This window comes from Melanostigma gelatinosum (assembly GCF_949748355.1).
Source record: "Melanostigma gelatinosum genome assembly, chromosome: 19".
NCBI classification, from domain to species: domain Eukaryota; kingdom Metazoa; phylum Chordata; class Actinopteri; order Perciformes; family Zoarcidae; genus Melanostigma; species Melanostigma gelatinosum.
This window is the reverse complement of record NC_136652.1, coordinates 16418436-16433474: the sequence shown is the minus strand read 5'-3', so window position 1 is coordinate 16433474 and position 15039 is coordinate 16418436. Positions and strand designations below refer to the sequence as shown.

Below are 15039 nucleotides of genomic sequence, written 5' to 3'. Positions count from 1 at the left end.
CAATAATTACTTTATCTGTTTTAAGGACTAGACTTGATAAAAACTGAAGAAATTCAGATAAAAACTCAGAATACGGACCTGGGGCCCGGTACACTATAACAAATATAACTGGCTGTATTGTTTTCCAGGTTGGGTGTGAAAGACTAAGAACCAAGCTTTCAAATGAGTTATAGTCTAGTTTAGGTTTAGGGTTTAATAATAGGCTAGAGTCAAAGATGGCTGCTACTCCACCTCCTCGGCCGGCGCCTCGAGGAATGTGAGTATTGATATGACTTGGAGGAGTTGATTCATTTAGGCTGACATATTCATCATTACTCAGCCAGGTTTCAGTAAGACAAAATAAATCAATATGATTATCTGATATTAGCTTATTTACTAGTAGAGCTTTAGATGACAAAGATCTGATATTTAAGAGTCCACATTTAATTTTCCTATTTTGTTGTACTGTTGCGGTAGTTTTAACTTGGATTAAGTTATTTTGTTTAACTCCTCGATCGTTTAATTTTGATTTAATTAATTTAAGTGGCCGTGGGGCAGACACAGTCTCTATGTGGTTTTGCGTGAGTAACTGCTCTAATGGAAGCTCAGAGGAGTGTGTAAGACTGCAACTCTGCTTCCTGGTCTGATCTCTGGGTTGTCATCTGTCCACCTACCTACTTGTCTCCTCAAGACTTTAGAATAACAGTCTGTAAAATAGTGACACAGTGACCTCCGTTTTCAATCAGTATTATTTCAATCAGGAGAGACTTGTTTCATAATTTAACAATGATTTATTATACAAGCTTCAAATATGAAAAGTGCAAAGTCTTTTGGCGATTGGACTCCATCCTGAAGTACTGTCACCGAGGGTAGGGATACTGAGGTCCAACAGGCCTAATCCCCCCTGGAGTCCAGACACTGGTGGTGGTGGTGAAAGGAGTCGCTGCAATCTGATGATGAATCAGGAGCATGACTGTGATGCTGACTGGAGGCGACTGGGGTGGAGGACGGTCGCATCTGCTTAGCTGAAATGACAACTGACAGCAGCAGAGAGGAGAACACTATTTAAAGTTTGACAGCAACGATATGATTGGCTTCAGGAACCGGTGTGCAGACTCTGGTTGGTTACTTAAAAGTGCACGCCCCCAATCATCTGATAGAGTAATTACAAGGAGAGGAAAGACAGAGATTACTCGTGAGTGTCTTCCTGACTGAACTTGCGCTTGAGCTACATATAATGACAGAACTGATGATACTGAGGTTTGGACTGCAAGTTAAGCACATGTTGATCTCTGATGGGAAATTACCGTACAACTCATCCGGGGCAAGGGGCCAATGAAAACCTGACTGACAGGGCGATCATGTCACAAGCAGGATGATCGTCCCACAAGTTCAAAGACAAGTTAATGAGGAACAGATCAAACGTGACTCTTTTAATGCGCAGGATTTACACAAGTTAGGAATTCCTTTCTGTTTTTGATGGTATATAGTGTTTCTTGGCTGCTGTTTTGATCAAGTTTAATGCTCCCTAATCTGCAGGGTGTAATCAATCCATAACTCTGACAAATAAAAAGGTGCAAGTGTTGTAAGAAATACAAATGTATTGATCAGGTCACAAACAAAAAAAAAAGCAATTGTTCAAGGAGTACAAAGACAATGTAATCAGTATCTTCCCACAGTACAGTGGACCTTAGCTTTGTGATTGGCAGAATCTCGCAGAAAAACAAAAATCACTTCAGGAATAAGTATGAAAACAAGTGTTGCCCGTTTAAACAAGTGTCATGTATGTTAATCAAAATTACATCTTCAGTGTTCCCTTCTCTCTTTCCTGCAATGATGTAGAAGTGTAAGTCAGGGTGTGTTGATGAACCGATCACTGTTTGGTGTGGTTTCTGATGCAACAGACTTAAAACTTTCAGCCAGAGAGAGTCATAAAACAGCCAGTTGCTATGCTGCTCTTTAAATTTAGTGTAACTGCATGACAATGGTTTTTGATTCCTTGAAGCATTTGGTAATCACAAGAGAATGAGTGGTTCAAGCTCATAAGACACTCTCCCAGCCAGGTCTTCAGGGACCCTCTCAACAGAGTCATCAACATCAGCATTGAAGTCTTCTGGGCCGCGACTGTGTGCATAAGGAGGGAGATAAGGAGGGTGACAGTTGCAATCACAAGGATGTCTTTAAAGTTGCTTGATATGAAATAAAAAGGTGCGTATCTTTGACAATAACATCAGTTTTTATTTTCAGTACCTTCCATCAAATGCTCCATTGCCCATGTCTTCGGTATCTGGCTTTATTGCTCCTCCAAACCTGTTACTAAACTGAACCACGGTACCTGAAAAGTAAAAAAAAAAAAAAAAAAAAAGGTTTTGAGCTGAATCAAATACTGGAGGAATCCGGAGCAACTTGGTCAATGTCATCTTTAGACCTGCGTTATCAGATTTATTTTGGGCCACTTGGGGGCAGCACAACAAGCTGTAAACTTAACATTGACATATTAACCCCCTCCAAAGTGAGGGGGTTAGTAACTTTGTATTCAAGTATTCAGGTGCTAATATTAATCGTCTGCCAATTAGTGCTGGGCAGGTCATATCATCATTCTTTGTGGGTTACATAATATCTTTTTTTATTCAGTCTTGAACCTCTTGGGAGTCAGTGGAAACAAGATGTAAACCCAAGGCCGACGCATTATGCTGCGTTCACACCGGTCGCGTTGATTTTTTGACGCGCGTCGAGATTACATACAAAGTCTATGCACAGACGCGATGAGACTGGCGCGGCGCGATTTTGCGATGGCGCGGCGCGTTGGACGCGTTATTGCGGTGGACGTGGTGGACGCGTTGGACGCCGCAAAATCGCCAAACGCGCGAGTTGAAATTTTTCAACTTCAGCGACATAATCGCGTGACGCTGTGGCGCGATAGCCTATCAGCGTTGAGTTGCTCCCCCTGTCATCACTGGCTTCCTGCCGTTGTTGAATCAGGAAGTAAATCCTGTAGCCGTCTGTGTTCACCCAGAGCTCTACGATACCTCATATCAATAGAGACCGGACCAAACTATGTGTATGCATGTGTGTGTGTAAACCATACGGTACAAACAATAAATAGACGCTGCCGTATTTACGTCTACGTGACGTTATTGAGTGCTGGTGGAGCTGTTACGATGTTAGCATAGCCTAGCACCGATCCATCAGAGCTCCATTGAGAAGACCAGTAACCTACAAATCGGCATCATTACGTAGTTATTTCGGAGTCCCTTTTTGTCGGAAAAGACAAGTACAAATAGGCATCATTACGTAGTTATTTCGGAGTCCCTTTTTGTCGGTTTATTGCCGTTGAATCACAGCCAAATCAGTTTATTTTGTGTTCCTACAGCTGTAGTAAACAGCGACCGGTGGCTTGCTAGACACAGTGAATACAGCTCGATACAATCCACGGAGCTCCTCTGAACAATATTATGAACCAGACATGACGGCGTTTGGCATTCCGACGTTTGAGGGACTTCCACAACACGTACAAAGCAGTGATTGTCCTTATTCCTTTCATGGTTGACAGCGGAAAGAAATGTCGGCCAGGTGAACGGCTTCCAGGACGATAAACCACGCCCCCTCTCCGGCGCTACGAGATTTTGCGGCGTTTGGTGTGAACACGACCGGCGGCGCGTTGGACGCGATTGTGCAGTGCGTCAAAAAATCAACGCGACCGGTGTGAACGCAGCATTATAACTGCGAGTCCCAGGCCATACAACCAAATCAATGTGCTGAAAGATGAAATATGCTCTGAGCTGGGGAGAACTGCACAATCGAGAGAAAATTATCAGTTGGTTTGTCACTACAAGCTGCAACTTTCACATTATAATTTCACTGTTTTACATTGTTAATATCAACATATTACTTGGTGCAGCTTCAAACAATCTAGACGCATTATATACCAATAAGACAAAGGGGGCATTGGGGGCATTTTGTAATATGAAAGTGTGTATTGCTGCAACTTACCAGCACCCCACCTTCTCCTTCTCCAGACCAGGTAACCTATAACCAGCACAAGTAGCAGCACCACAAGCACACCCATAACCACTCCTAATGCGACTGAGGATGATGTTGCTGTAGGGGTTAAAAGATCAAGTTGAAGAGTTAGTGATGGGAAAACTAGCTATAATAAGACGAATAAACTCTTATGGGCTCTTTGGATCTTACCGACTACAGTTACTTGGAGTGACTTGGAGGGAACAGAACAGAAGGACCTTGAGGAGATGTTAACACCGTAGACACAGTAATACTCTCCTTGGCTTTTGTAATCTATTAGTGGGAATTCAAAGGATGCCAAGTACAAGATTGAGTGGCCAAATGCTGCTATCGCTTCAGTGGTGTTCAACTTAGACTCTGTCAGATAGAAGAAACCTCCAGGATATCTGGAATGAGTAGAGCAAGTGATGGAGAAGCTGTTGCCTTGGGTGACGGATATTTTGTCAGGGCTGTAGATCACCATTGCACGAGGAGATGTCAGGGAGATGCTGGGCTTCTCCAGTTTCACTGCAGAGTAGAAGACAGATTTTTACAAACTCATTTCGATCATAAAACATGTTTGCAATCATTGCAGTCAAACTTCCGACAATCATGTTCAACTGGACAAACAAAGCAGGCAAGTATTGACCTGTGACAGAGAGATCTGCAGTATTTCCTTGAGGATAATAGATGACTTGATTGGGCAATTTCTTTTGATATTCACAGAAGTATGAGCCCGTTTTGCTGAAGTCCACTGTGGGGAAGGCAAAGGTTGCAGCTTCGTTCTCAGAGTATCTTTCCATTTTAAATGAGTCTTGGCTCCTTTTCAGGACAAATTTCCCACCCAAGTGTTCTGTTACTACAGTGCAGGTGATCTCAACTCTGTCACCCCAGTTTACCTCTGGAGAAGGACTCAAAGTGATTTGGGGCTTCTGTAGAGAACCTGAAACAGATAATAAGTTGCAGTTGGTTTTCTCACAACAGCCCACGCAGCTTCATCTACCAGCTGAGAGGTAATGACTTCACTCACAGATAGAAAATGAGCCAGGTCTCTTACCTGAACAGATAGCACCAGCATCTTCACCATGCCCGCAGTTATTTTCTCCAAAACCGGGGTGCCTACAATGTGTGAGGGCGGCCTCTTCGCCTGTACACTCCACATCATCAAGCCATATTGGACCAGTGCCTCGGCCAAAGTGGGCACTTCCAGGAACCGAGGTTGCATGACCACAGCCAAGCTGTCTGCATACCACATTGCCATTGCCCATTGCCCATTCATCATCACACACAGTTCCCCACTGGCCTTTATAGAAGACCTCCACTCTACCGGAGCATTCACCTGAGCCGCCGACCAACCGAATGTGTGCTGCATATGAAAAAAAAGTGTAAAAGTGGAGTTTACTTGCATATTTGTGTGTTAATACACATTCATTCTAAAACACAAAGTGAATGCAATGTATTTTGAAAGTACCGCTTGTCCCACCATCATATCAAAAGCTAATTTCGACAGCATAAAGGGAAAAAAGGTTGACATACAGAAACATAATGATGTGGAATATGACTTGGTGTAATATATGTCACCTTTGTCATGCAAATGAAACATTAAAGCAATAGTTTGACATTTTAGGATATATTGTAATTAGCTTTCGTGCTGAAGGTTAGTTACAATAAATTTAACTGAAGCCAGCAGCTGGTTAGCTTAGCTTAGCATGAAGACTGGAAACGGGGAACCAGCTGGCGATAATATCAGATTTATAATTCACAAAGGGTAGCTGTTACACAATTTTCTTTCAATTGTCTTTATGCTAAGCTAAGCCAACCAGCTGCCGGCGCCAGCTACTTATTTACTTTGGAGAAGTGAGAGTTGTATCAATCTTCTCATCAAATTTTTGACACCAAAGCAAATTAGTGTATTCCCTGAAATGTCAAACGTCTTTAAGCCATGATTGTAGGTACATATAATCATTTTCAACTCAAACACTGTTTTTACTCTGTACGTGTAACAAAAATACATTTGTGAAACAAACGCTGAATTGTTTATCTTATTTGTCCAACTGTGTGTGATCATTTTGAATAGATTATTGAAAAGGCTTTACCTGCACAGAGAGCGCCAGCATCGTGGTCGTGTCCACACCCGGCTCCTCTGAAACCTTTGAGTGAGCATTGCTGAAGAGATGTCGCATTGTCAAAACATGAATTGCTAGCCTCGACTACTGATCCAATGCCTTGGCCAAAATGGGCACTGCCGGGAGCGCTCACTACATTTCCGCATCCCAGCTGGTCACACACCACCTGAGCTTTAACCGTGGTCCAGTCGGTGTCACACACCGTTTGCCACACGTCGCCATGACGAACCTCTACTCTGCCAGAGCACTCATCCTTACCATTGGCCAAGCGGACCTCCAGACTTCCTGTAAAGTCAAGTAAACTAAAATAATTATACAGTATCAGACATTTTAAATGAATTTGAATGTAGTCAAAGAAATGGCGGATGAATAATATTAAAACAAGAACATGAATGAAGTATAACTTTAACAACATGGACATATTTAGGTGACATGAAAGCAACTAAACCGAAATAAACTAAACAATGTGGGCAAGAGATTGAAAGCGGCAATACAGTATGTAGAAACAAGTTTCATGAAAAATTTAAAAACCATACATCAAATAATACAAAGAAATAGGAGAAATACAATTTAACAACAATATGTGGCCGCGTGGGTTTCCTCCGGGCACTCCGGTTTCCCCCACCTCGGAAAAAACATGCAAAGGAATGAATGGTGAATGCTTGGTGTGAATGCACGTGAATGCTTGGTGTTGGTCGGAGGGGCCGTTGTGCAAAAATTAGTTGCCACACTTCCGTCAGTCTGCCCCAGGGCAGCTGTGGCTACAGACGTAGCTTACCACCACCGGTATGACTGGGCGAATGGTGTGTTTACATGGAACCTTGTAAAGCGTCTCTGAGTACTTAGAAAAGCGCTATATAAAATAAATAATTATTATTATTATTATTATTTTCTTACCCGTGCAGACGACACCAGCAATTGAGGTGGTGTTGCAAGTGTTGTTTCTAAATGGCCTTAGTTGGCACTGACTCAGTGTTGACTCCGGTCCATTGCATTCAATTTGATTGGTCCAGGTGTGTCCTGTGCCATGACGATACTCGGCAATGGTGGTGATCTCATGAGTCTTCCCGCAGCCCAGCTGTCTGCACACCACATTTGCGTCATTCACATCCCAGGATTCGCCACACACGGTCCCCCACTGGCCTTTGTCGAAGAACTCCACTCTTCCAACACAACGATTGAGCCCATCGGACAACTTCACATTACCTTGAAATGACAGTTATACAAATATTAAGTTCAAATTTGGTCTATGTTTCTATGTGTTTCTATGTGTACGTTTTGGTCATAATTGAAATGACCTACAATACATTGCTCGTCTGTGCTTCGTCCCATTTGTAATTTCAGCACCTCTTTTATTATTCTGTGACTACGTTAGTTACTCCATGTCATGTCACAAGGTAACCTATGAAGTAATGAGGTTGCTGGTCATTTAGCTACTGGACTCATTGCTTTGACTTTTGATCGTCTGGTCATTTGTCATATTGTCATATTGTCTTGACCCGTTGAAGTGAGGTAGTTTAGGCTAGCTAGCCCCCCCCCCCCTACTTTCAGAGCCTAGTGATAGTTTGTTAAACGAACGTTTTTTAAGTTTGCAATATATTGTTAAAGGAAAGCTGCCTTTTCAAGCTAAAATTAATTACTTGAGTCATTTCATAAACTAAGTACATTCTTTGTAAAAGAGTGATATCGATTAACTGAGTGATATCGATTAACTGTCAACTGTCAACATTTTGAGCATTTCGAGCATGAGATTGTTTGTTTTCCCAAATGAATCAATAAAGATGTTTCACTTGCACTTGCTCCACCTCAAACCTGTTGTCAAAATCCATTCCGTCGGACAGTTTATTTGTTTCTTGTGCCATCCAGAAGGGGTTGTCTGTCTTCTTTCTGCCTGATTCCATGTGAATGCAGCATGACACTTCATTTTAAATACTGTTTCCACGCATATGTCCAAAAAAGGTTTCGCCAAATCTTTTTTTTTTTTTAATTCTGTATGATTTCAGTTTATATCTCCTGACACAATAAGTGAGGATATTTCAAATCTAAATTTAAGTTCCCGCCTCACCTGAACATTTGACAGATGCCTCTTCAATGCGATCCTGGCTGGTCCTGACATATTCTCCCAGTGTGCACTGTGTGAGAGAGCTCTCTCTACCGCTACAACTGATCCTATACCATTTAAGTTGTCCACCTTGGCCATATGATCCTGAGAACTTGACGGGATCTCCACAGTTCATCTGTCTGCACACCACTGCAGCTTCATTCGTTCCCCAGTTAACATCAGTTGCTGATGACCATTGTCCATCATGGTAGAACTCCACCCTGCCTGAGCACTGGTCAGTCCCATTGATCAGTCTAATGTCAGCTGGAATGCAAAGGGGATAGAATCAGCCACTAGTTGGTGTTTGGACACGTTTGAAAACAATACCTGGGATTCAAATTGATATTCTGGTTGATATACTGTAGTAGAAATAAATGTTATACAACAGTTTAATTCTTGACAATATTAAGCTTAATATTCATTTGAGGCATTAGGGGAGACAGTTGTAAGTATAATATTGTGTGAAATAAAGTAAAAAACCCTGCTAATAACAGAGTAATAACCAAGATAATACCTGTGCACACCACGCCAGCATCTTCACCATGGCCACAGTCATTTGTTCCGAGGGTGCGCTGTCGACAGTGCAAAAGGGACGTCTCATTACCGAAGCAGCCTACATCATCCAGCCAGATGTCCCCTTGGCCTTCACCAAAGAAGGCACTGTCTTTGGCTGTCTGAGCTGTTCCACAGTCCATGGCTCTGCACACCACCTGAGCATCTCTGATGTCCCACTCATCATCACACACTGTTCCCCACTGGCCATCACGCTGAACCTCCACTCTACCGGAGCATCGGTCAGTGCCATTGACAAGCCTTAGCTGTGGAACACCTGAGAACAACACCACTCATGTTTCAGGTACTCACAAGTTAAAGCCAAATTCTGAAATATTAGGCTTTAACTGGACTTTCAAATGTACTCAGTTAAGTAGTTTTTATTGTTACTTATTGCCACCATCAGGTCAAAATATTCACAAGTTAATAAGATTTAATGCACCGATCTTGTTTTAATGACCACATGTTCTTTGTTATTCTCATTGAACAGTGCTTCAGCTCAGTATATTGCTGTATTTTGTGTCTTACCTGCACATGAAAGAGAGGCACCTTCACATCTCCCTGTGTATTCTTGAAGTGTGCATTGGGAGATGGAGCTCACATTGCCAGAGCATCTACTTGTGTACCCTCTCAGTCCGCTGTCACCAAAATGGAAGATTTCTTGGGATTTGATTCCACAACCGAGCTCCTGACACACCACTGCAGCCTCTTCATTGCCCCAGTTGTTACACATTTTCCCCCATTGGCCGTCATGGAAGACCTCCACTCTGCCAGAGCAGCGGTCAGTCCCATTGAGCAGTCTGACTGATTCTGGAAAGCAGTATTGTATTTTAAATGTTAAAATGTAAAATAGTAACATTTCAGCAATGAAATACAATATAATAGGATATCGCGACTAAGTATAACAAACTGTAATTGCTTCTGAATCTGTGATATTGCACCAAAGAACTACAAAAAAGAGGAACAGCAAAGGATGATTGAGACAGGCTGCGGGAGGATTTTCTACTTTAGTAGTTTTCGAGTAGAAATTTGAAAGTAATGTTGAATAAAATTCCACAGTAAATATCAGCATGGGGTTAACTGCTGATACAGCAAGTACCGTACATATATAGCAGACATGCATGCAAAAACCAATCAATATTTTCCATCAATAGCTGTGCATGCATCACCATTGCACACAAATGCCCATGTGGGAATGTCTCTTGGATTTCCATTTTTTAAAAAGACTAGAAAAGATAACTGTCGTATTTCCAGCTCTTATTTTACGTCATGATTTGCCATGTTTCTTGTTATATTGCTCTGACATTGACAATTGGGGTGCGGTCAGATTTTTCACCAACCGGATTTCAGTAGAATACTGTAATTGAAGTAACAGTATAGTATTTGTTACCTGAGCATACAACACTGGCATCTTCATTGCGGCCACAATCATGTCTTCCAAAACCTCTGTGTGGGCAGTCGGCGATGTACTTCTCATGACCAGTACACTCAAGATCGTCCAACCACACCTGACCGTGACCTCTGCCGAAGTGGGACTTGTACTTGACCGAGAGAGCACTCCCACAGTTCAACTCTCTACATGCAACAGTTGCTTCCTCCATCCCCCATCTGTCATCACAAATCGTTCCCCACTGTCCATCATTATAGATTTCCAGTCGTCCAGAGCACCGACCAGTCCCGTTCATCAGCCGAATTGGTTGACTTTGGTCTGTCAGATGGAAACACAAAAAAAGCCAAGGGCATGTTTATGTAGAAGCCATCCAAATGAGCAGATCTAACTACCGGTACGTAAAGTTCAACACAAAATGACTGATGTCGTCTTAACAGATGGATGACTTACTTGAACAGACAACAATGGCATCAACACAGCTCTCATTGCTTTCATGAAGTGTGCACTGTGAGAAGGAGCTCTCATTTCCAAAACAGTTGGATTTGATGCTTCCAAGTCCACGTGCCTCTCCAAAATATTGTACTTCAGCCTGAGTGACCGGAGTGCCACAGTTCATCTCTCGGCATACCACGTCAGCATCTTCCTTGCTCCAGTCACTGCTGCACAGTCTTGTCCAGTTGCCGTTGTTGTAGACTTCCACTCTGCCACTACACCGATTGCTTCCGTTGAGCACCCTCACATGTTCTGCAAGTGATGTGAATAGACATTCAAATAATATCAACAAATGTCCAATGTTTACAAAATCATTCAAACTCTACTAAAATTCACTCTTAACATATACTCATATGTGTACAAAAATAGTGTAAAAACTACCATTCACTGTTTGACAGGATGTTATCTGTTATACTATTTCTTGGGTCTGAGCAGTTGCCAGGCAACCAGCAGTAAATTACTGCTCCCAAACTATTCTGCATGCTAATTAAGAAGCCAGGAGTCTCTTTGTTTATCTTAGCTTAGCATAGCATAAAGACTGGAAAGCTATTCTAGATCTGTCTGACTGTAACAAAACTCTTTGTGTTCTTGTCTGTTTAATCTGTACAAAAACAAGGGCGACAAAATCTCTCAATTAGAATAACGTTTGTGTTAAGCTCATTAAGGGCCTTTAAATCTTTGTATTGTACAGTACCATGCACTAAAATAAATATCACGCTTGATGGTTTTAATACAAAGCTGTTGAATAGCACAAATGACTCCACATTGTTAAAACATGCAATGACTACCCCAGGTTCAGAATATTTTGAAAGGAACATCTTCAATTTTACACATAGAGTTTAGTGAACTTGACATGAGGAGTAGTTTATAAAGAGGAAGTGCATTATGGGCAATGTAGGATCCAGCATTTTTGGACCTTCACTCATACCTGGGACTGAAAGTCAGGACATCCCTGCATTTGCAGCTTCGTTTTTGACCGCCATCTTTATTTTGGTGCAATACTAAATTTCAGGAACACGACTTTAAATATTCAAATTCTTTAAAATATCCCTCAACATTATCATAGCAAAGCTAAGCACTAATGTTGCTTTGTTTGGTTTACCTCCCATCTCTACCTCCTGCCCTTTGCACTTTACATTTGCAGCAGCCGGTCATGTGCTGACCTTGATGTGCCTCTGCTGCAACAACATTACCGCCACAGATAGCAATCATTTTAAAGTAAACCGCAAATTGTCAACTGACAATGAAGTCGTTAGGTCTTTAATGCAATAATATGATCAGTTGCTAAAATAAATGCTGTGTTAGCTGTTTTTTTCAACAGCTTTTATTTCCCAATTCCAAGTGACAGTTCCTCATTTAAGGTCTAAATTGAGGAAGGGCCTTGTGATGCTTGATTAAATGAGCCAACTGTGACTTCAGGTAAATACTTAATTCATAGTTAAAGTAAAAAATGTAACATTTTGGGAAATACACTTACTTACTCACTGGCGGAGTGAGATCAGAAGATTGATACCACTCATATTTACTCGATAAACATAAAGTTACAGCCATATATGCTCAGTCTTACCTAAACAGACAACCCCAGCATCTTCATCGTGGCCACAATTATTATCCCCAAATGGTCTGTGTGGGCACTGGAGGACAGAAGACTCGCTACCAGTACACTGCACATCATCCAACCAGATCTTGCCCTTTCCCATTCCAAAAGAGGCGGCTTGTTTTGCCTCAAGAACTCTCCCACAGTTTAACTCTCGACAAACCACGTCAGCGTTGGTAATGCTCCATTGATCATCACACACCGTTCCCCATTCGTCTCTGTTGTAGACCTCCAGTCTACCAGAGCAGCGCGAAGGCCCGACCAGCTTTATTTTGTTACATTCTAGAAATGAAAAAAAGCACAGTAGCTGTAGGTTGTGTCATTATGAACTCAATAAGGAAAAGTCCCCTTTCATTAAATTGGAGTGTAGAAATCTAAAAATGTTATCAATGCTTGTGTTTTCAGGTATGAAACATAAATTGAGCTTACTGACCTGTAAGCAGTGGTAGACCCAACAGACCTAAAGCAGAAAGGAAAATGCTCAGCTAAGAGATTTGTCATGAATATTTAAAATAATATTGTCCAATAAATGCTGTAACGCTGTAATGTCAGCGCTGTGATTTTCAAATTCGTTACATATCAGGACAGGCTCCATTAAATGTAACATGAAGTTAGAAAAATACACACTTTATAATTGTCCAACATCAACTTTGTCAAATTGATCAAAGACAAAAAAACAAAACAGTTTAAATCATAAAATGATAATTTTCTACTATGAGACCTTCATTTCTGTTGAGTTTATATTTCTCGTGGTTTTGCGAGCATGCAACCAAACTGTTATCTGAACTCATGTGATTTGATTTAAGAAGTCAAGAAAAGAAAGTCAGAAGAAAGAAGTAAATAAAAAAAAACAGAAACTTACCTATTGATAGATAATAAACAAAATGTAGTTTTTTAGCAGTAATGAAGATCATATTGTGTCTTCAAAGTAGATCAAATGCTGTCGAGGTACAGAAGAAAAAGGTATTGTTAAAAAGAGTGTTTCTTCACTGTCTCATTTGTCTTCGGCAGAATAAGAGAAGCTATAGTTGATTTTTGGAAGCATTCCAGTTCTTTCCAAAACCTGCAACAGTGATTCAGTAGCCCTCTTACCTTTGAAATCAAACAAGTGTGATGGGCAGCTATTTAAACGAGCACACAATTCAAAATAAAATGCTGATCATATCTGAAATATCAGATCCTTGATTTAATAATTAATTTCCATGCAACATAAAACTAAAATGTCATTTTTCATGTTTGAATTTGCTGCATATCATGCATCAAACCTTAAATGTTCAGTCCTGGTTAATATTTTGGCATTATTTACTCATAATATAATGCAATACAAGGATTATGTTGCAAAACAATCCAGGTCTTTGTTATCAATACATCCTCATTATGTATCCAAAACCTCTGTTAGGTTACATGCACCAAACTTTGAGCTTTAAAAGGAAATATCATATTTCACAAAACATTTTCTTACCTTAAAAAATGGTTTGATGTCGTTTTTCTGCTCATCTGAAAAACAGAACAATGGTCGGAGCCAACAAAACTTAATTCACTGAGTTTCGTTCTTTCACAAGCGCTCTGCGGGACAGAACCAGTACTTGTCCCACATCTTATCGACAACATGACTCATTGGGCGTGGAAATGGTGAACACTTCCCCTTCTGAAATTCTGAGCGTCAATCATTTTTGTATTTGTTCAGTTCCTGTTATAGACCTCAAAACACTGCAGTATTGTGTCTTCATTTTAAGTGTATATTGTGTGGAGAATATCACCGCTGCACATTTGGAGCCACAATTTATGTTGCCAGAAGAACCCCAACCATTCTCAAAGTGCCCCAAAAGACAATCTGGAACAGCCAGACCCAAGATAAATAATATCAAGGAATGGGTTCATATTTCAGTATAAATAAATGGCATACTTTCACCCATTAACTACTGCTGTTTTTTTATTTATAGCTAAGTACCATGTGTTATACTGTGTGTTTTTTATTGGTGATGTGTACTGTAATATTTTACTTATATATGTTATGTTATGTACATTAATTCTGCAACACATGTAGTTTTTTCTACTTTTAAGATGACTTTTTAACATTTGGCGAAAGAGAGCAGCAACTTTTGGGATAACTCTGGTTCATTTACATATTATTTTTCTATTGATCAGTAAGCACTGTCCCTGTCAGACTAATACAATGTAATAAATTACATTCACAGCAAGTAGAATACATCTATTGTTATCTGTTGGTCATGGTTATACCTATCTGTTTTGATAATTTGTGTCAATGAATGTATTTTAAATGTTATGTGGTTTAAGCTTCAGTTAGTTTTCCTGACATTTTCTTCTTACTGTCCAATTTCATGAGTCTGTACGTGATGTTGCATAACTGACTTGTCTGTTCAGCATTTTGGTGTTTAGCCATCAGTTGCCACACAGTGAATTTGCATCCTGTCACCATTTCACAATATGACCTCAAACATCCTCTTGATGCTGAAGTTTTGTCACTTTAGTTCAAGTACATCCCGCACATGCTCATTCACATCTTAACTGGTAATGAGCTTTTTGAGTTGTGTTATTTTAAGCCAAACGGCATTTTTTACAACAACCCTTTGACTTGTCACAGTAAAAGAAGCCACAGGTTCAAAGGCAAGTTAATGAGCAAATCTCAGTTCACTTTCTTTGGATTAAATTACAACAGCGCAAAGGAGAAACAGGTGAACTTTACAATTGCTACATTTATGTTTTTGGTATTCCGTCCTTGAAAAGCAAGAAACTTTTTAGAAGTGGGTTGAAAAGCTTTAACGCAGTTGCTCTCTTC

At 40.7% G+C, this 15039-nt stretch overlaps 1 protein-coding gene across 3 annotated transcripts; it reads right to left on the bottom strand.

Moving 5' to 3' along the window:
* Positions 1-769: 769 nt before the first annotated feature.
* Positions 770-13828, bottom strand: LOC306793258 (scavenger receptor cysteine-rich domain-containing protein DMBT1-like). Of its 3 annotated transcripts, XM_079290782.1 has the most exons (17): positions 13702-13828; positions 13102-13179; positions 12673-12699; positions 12210-12521; positions 10601-10894; positions 10151-10468; positions 9289-9570; positions 8723-9037; positions 8173-8472; positions 7005-7313; positions 6078-6392; positions 5039-5347; positions 4631-4924; positions 4174-4509; positions 3973-4080; positions 2230-2314; positions 770-2103 (listed from the first exon to the last, which is right to left on the bottom strand). In XM_079290782.1, exons 2-17 carry the CDS (start codon positions 13151-13153, stop codon positions 1995-1997), a joined length of 3765 nt encoding a protein of 1254 aa, XP_079146908.1. In that variant the 5' UTR covers positions 13154-13179; positions 13702-13828; the 3' UTR covers positions 770-1994. The 3 variants fall into 3 exon arrangements, with proteins under 3 accessions (XP_079146908.1, XP_079146909.1, XP_079146910.1); XM_079290783.1 differs by lacking the exons at positions 12673-12699; positions 13102-13179; positions 13702-13828 and having other exon boundaries at positions 12442-12515; XM_079290784.1 differs by lacking the exons at positions 770-2103; positions 2230-2314; positions 3973-4080 and having other exon boundaries at positions 4379-4509; positions 4881-4924.
* Between the last annotated feature and the right edge of the window lie 1211 nt (positions 13829-15039).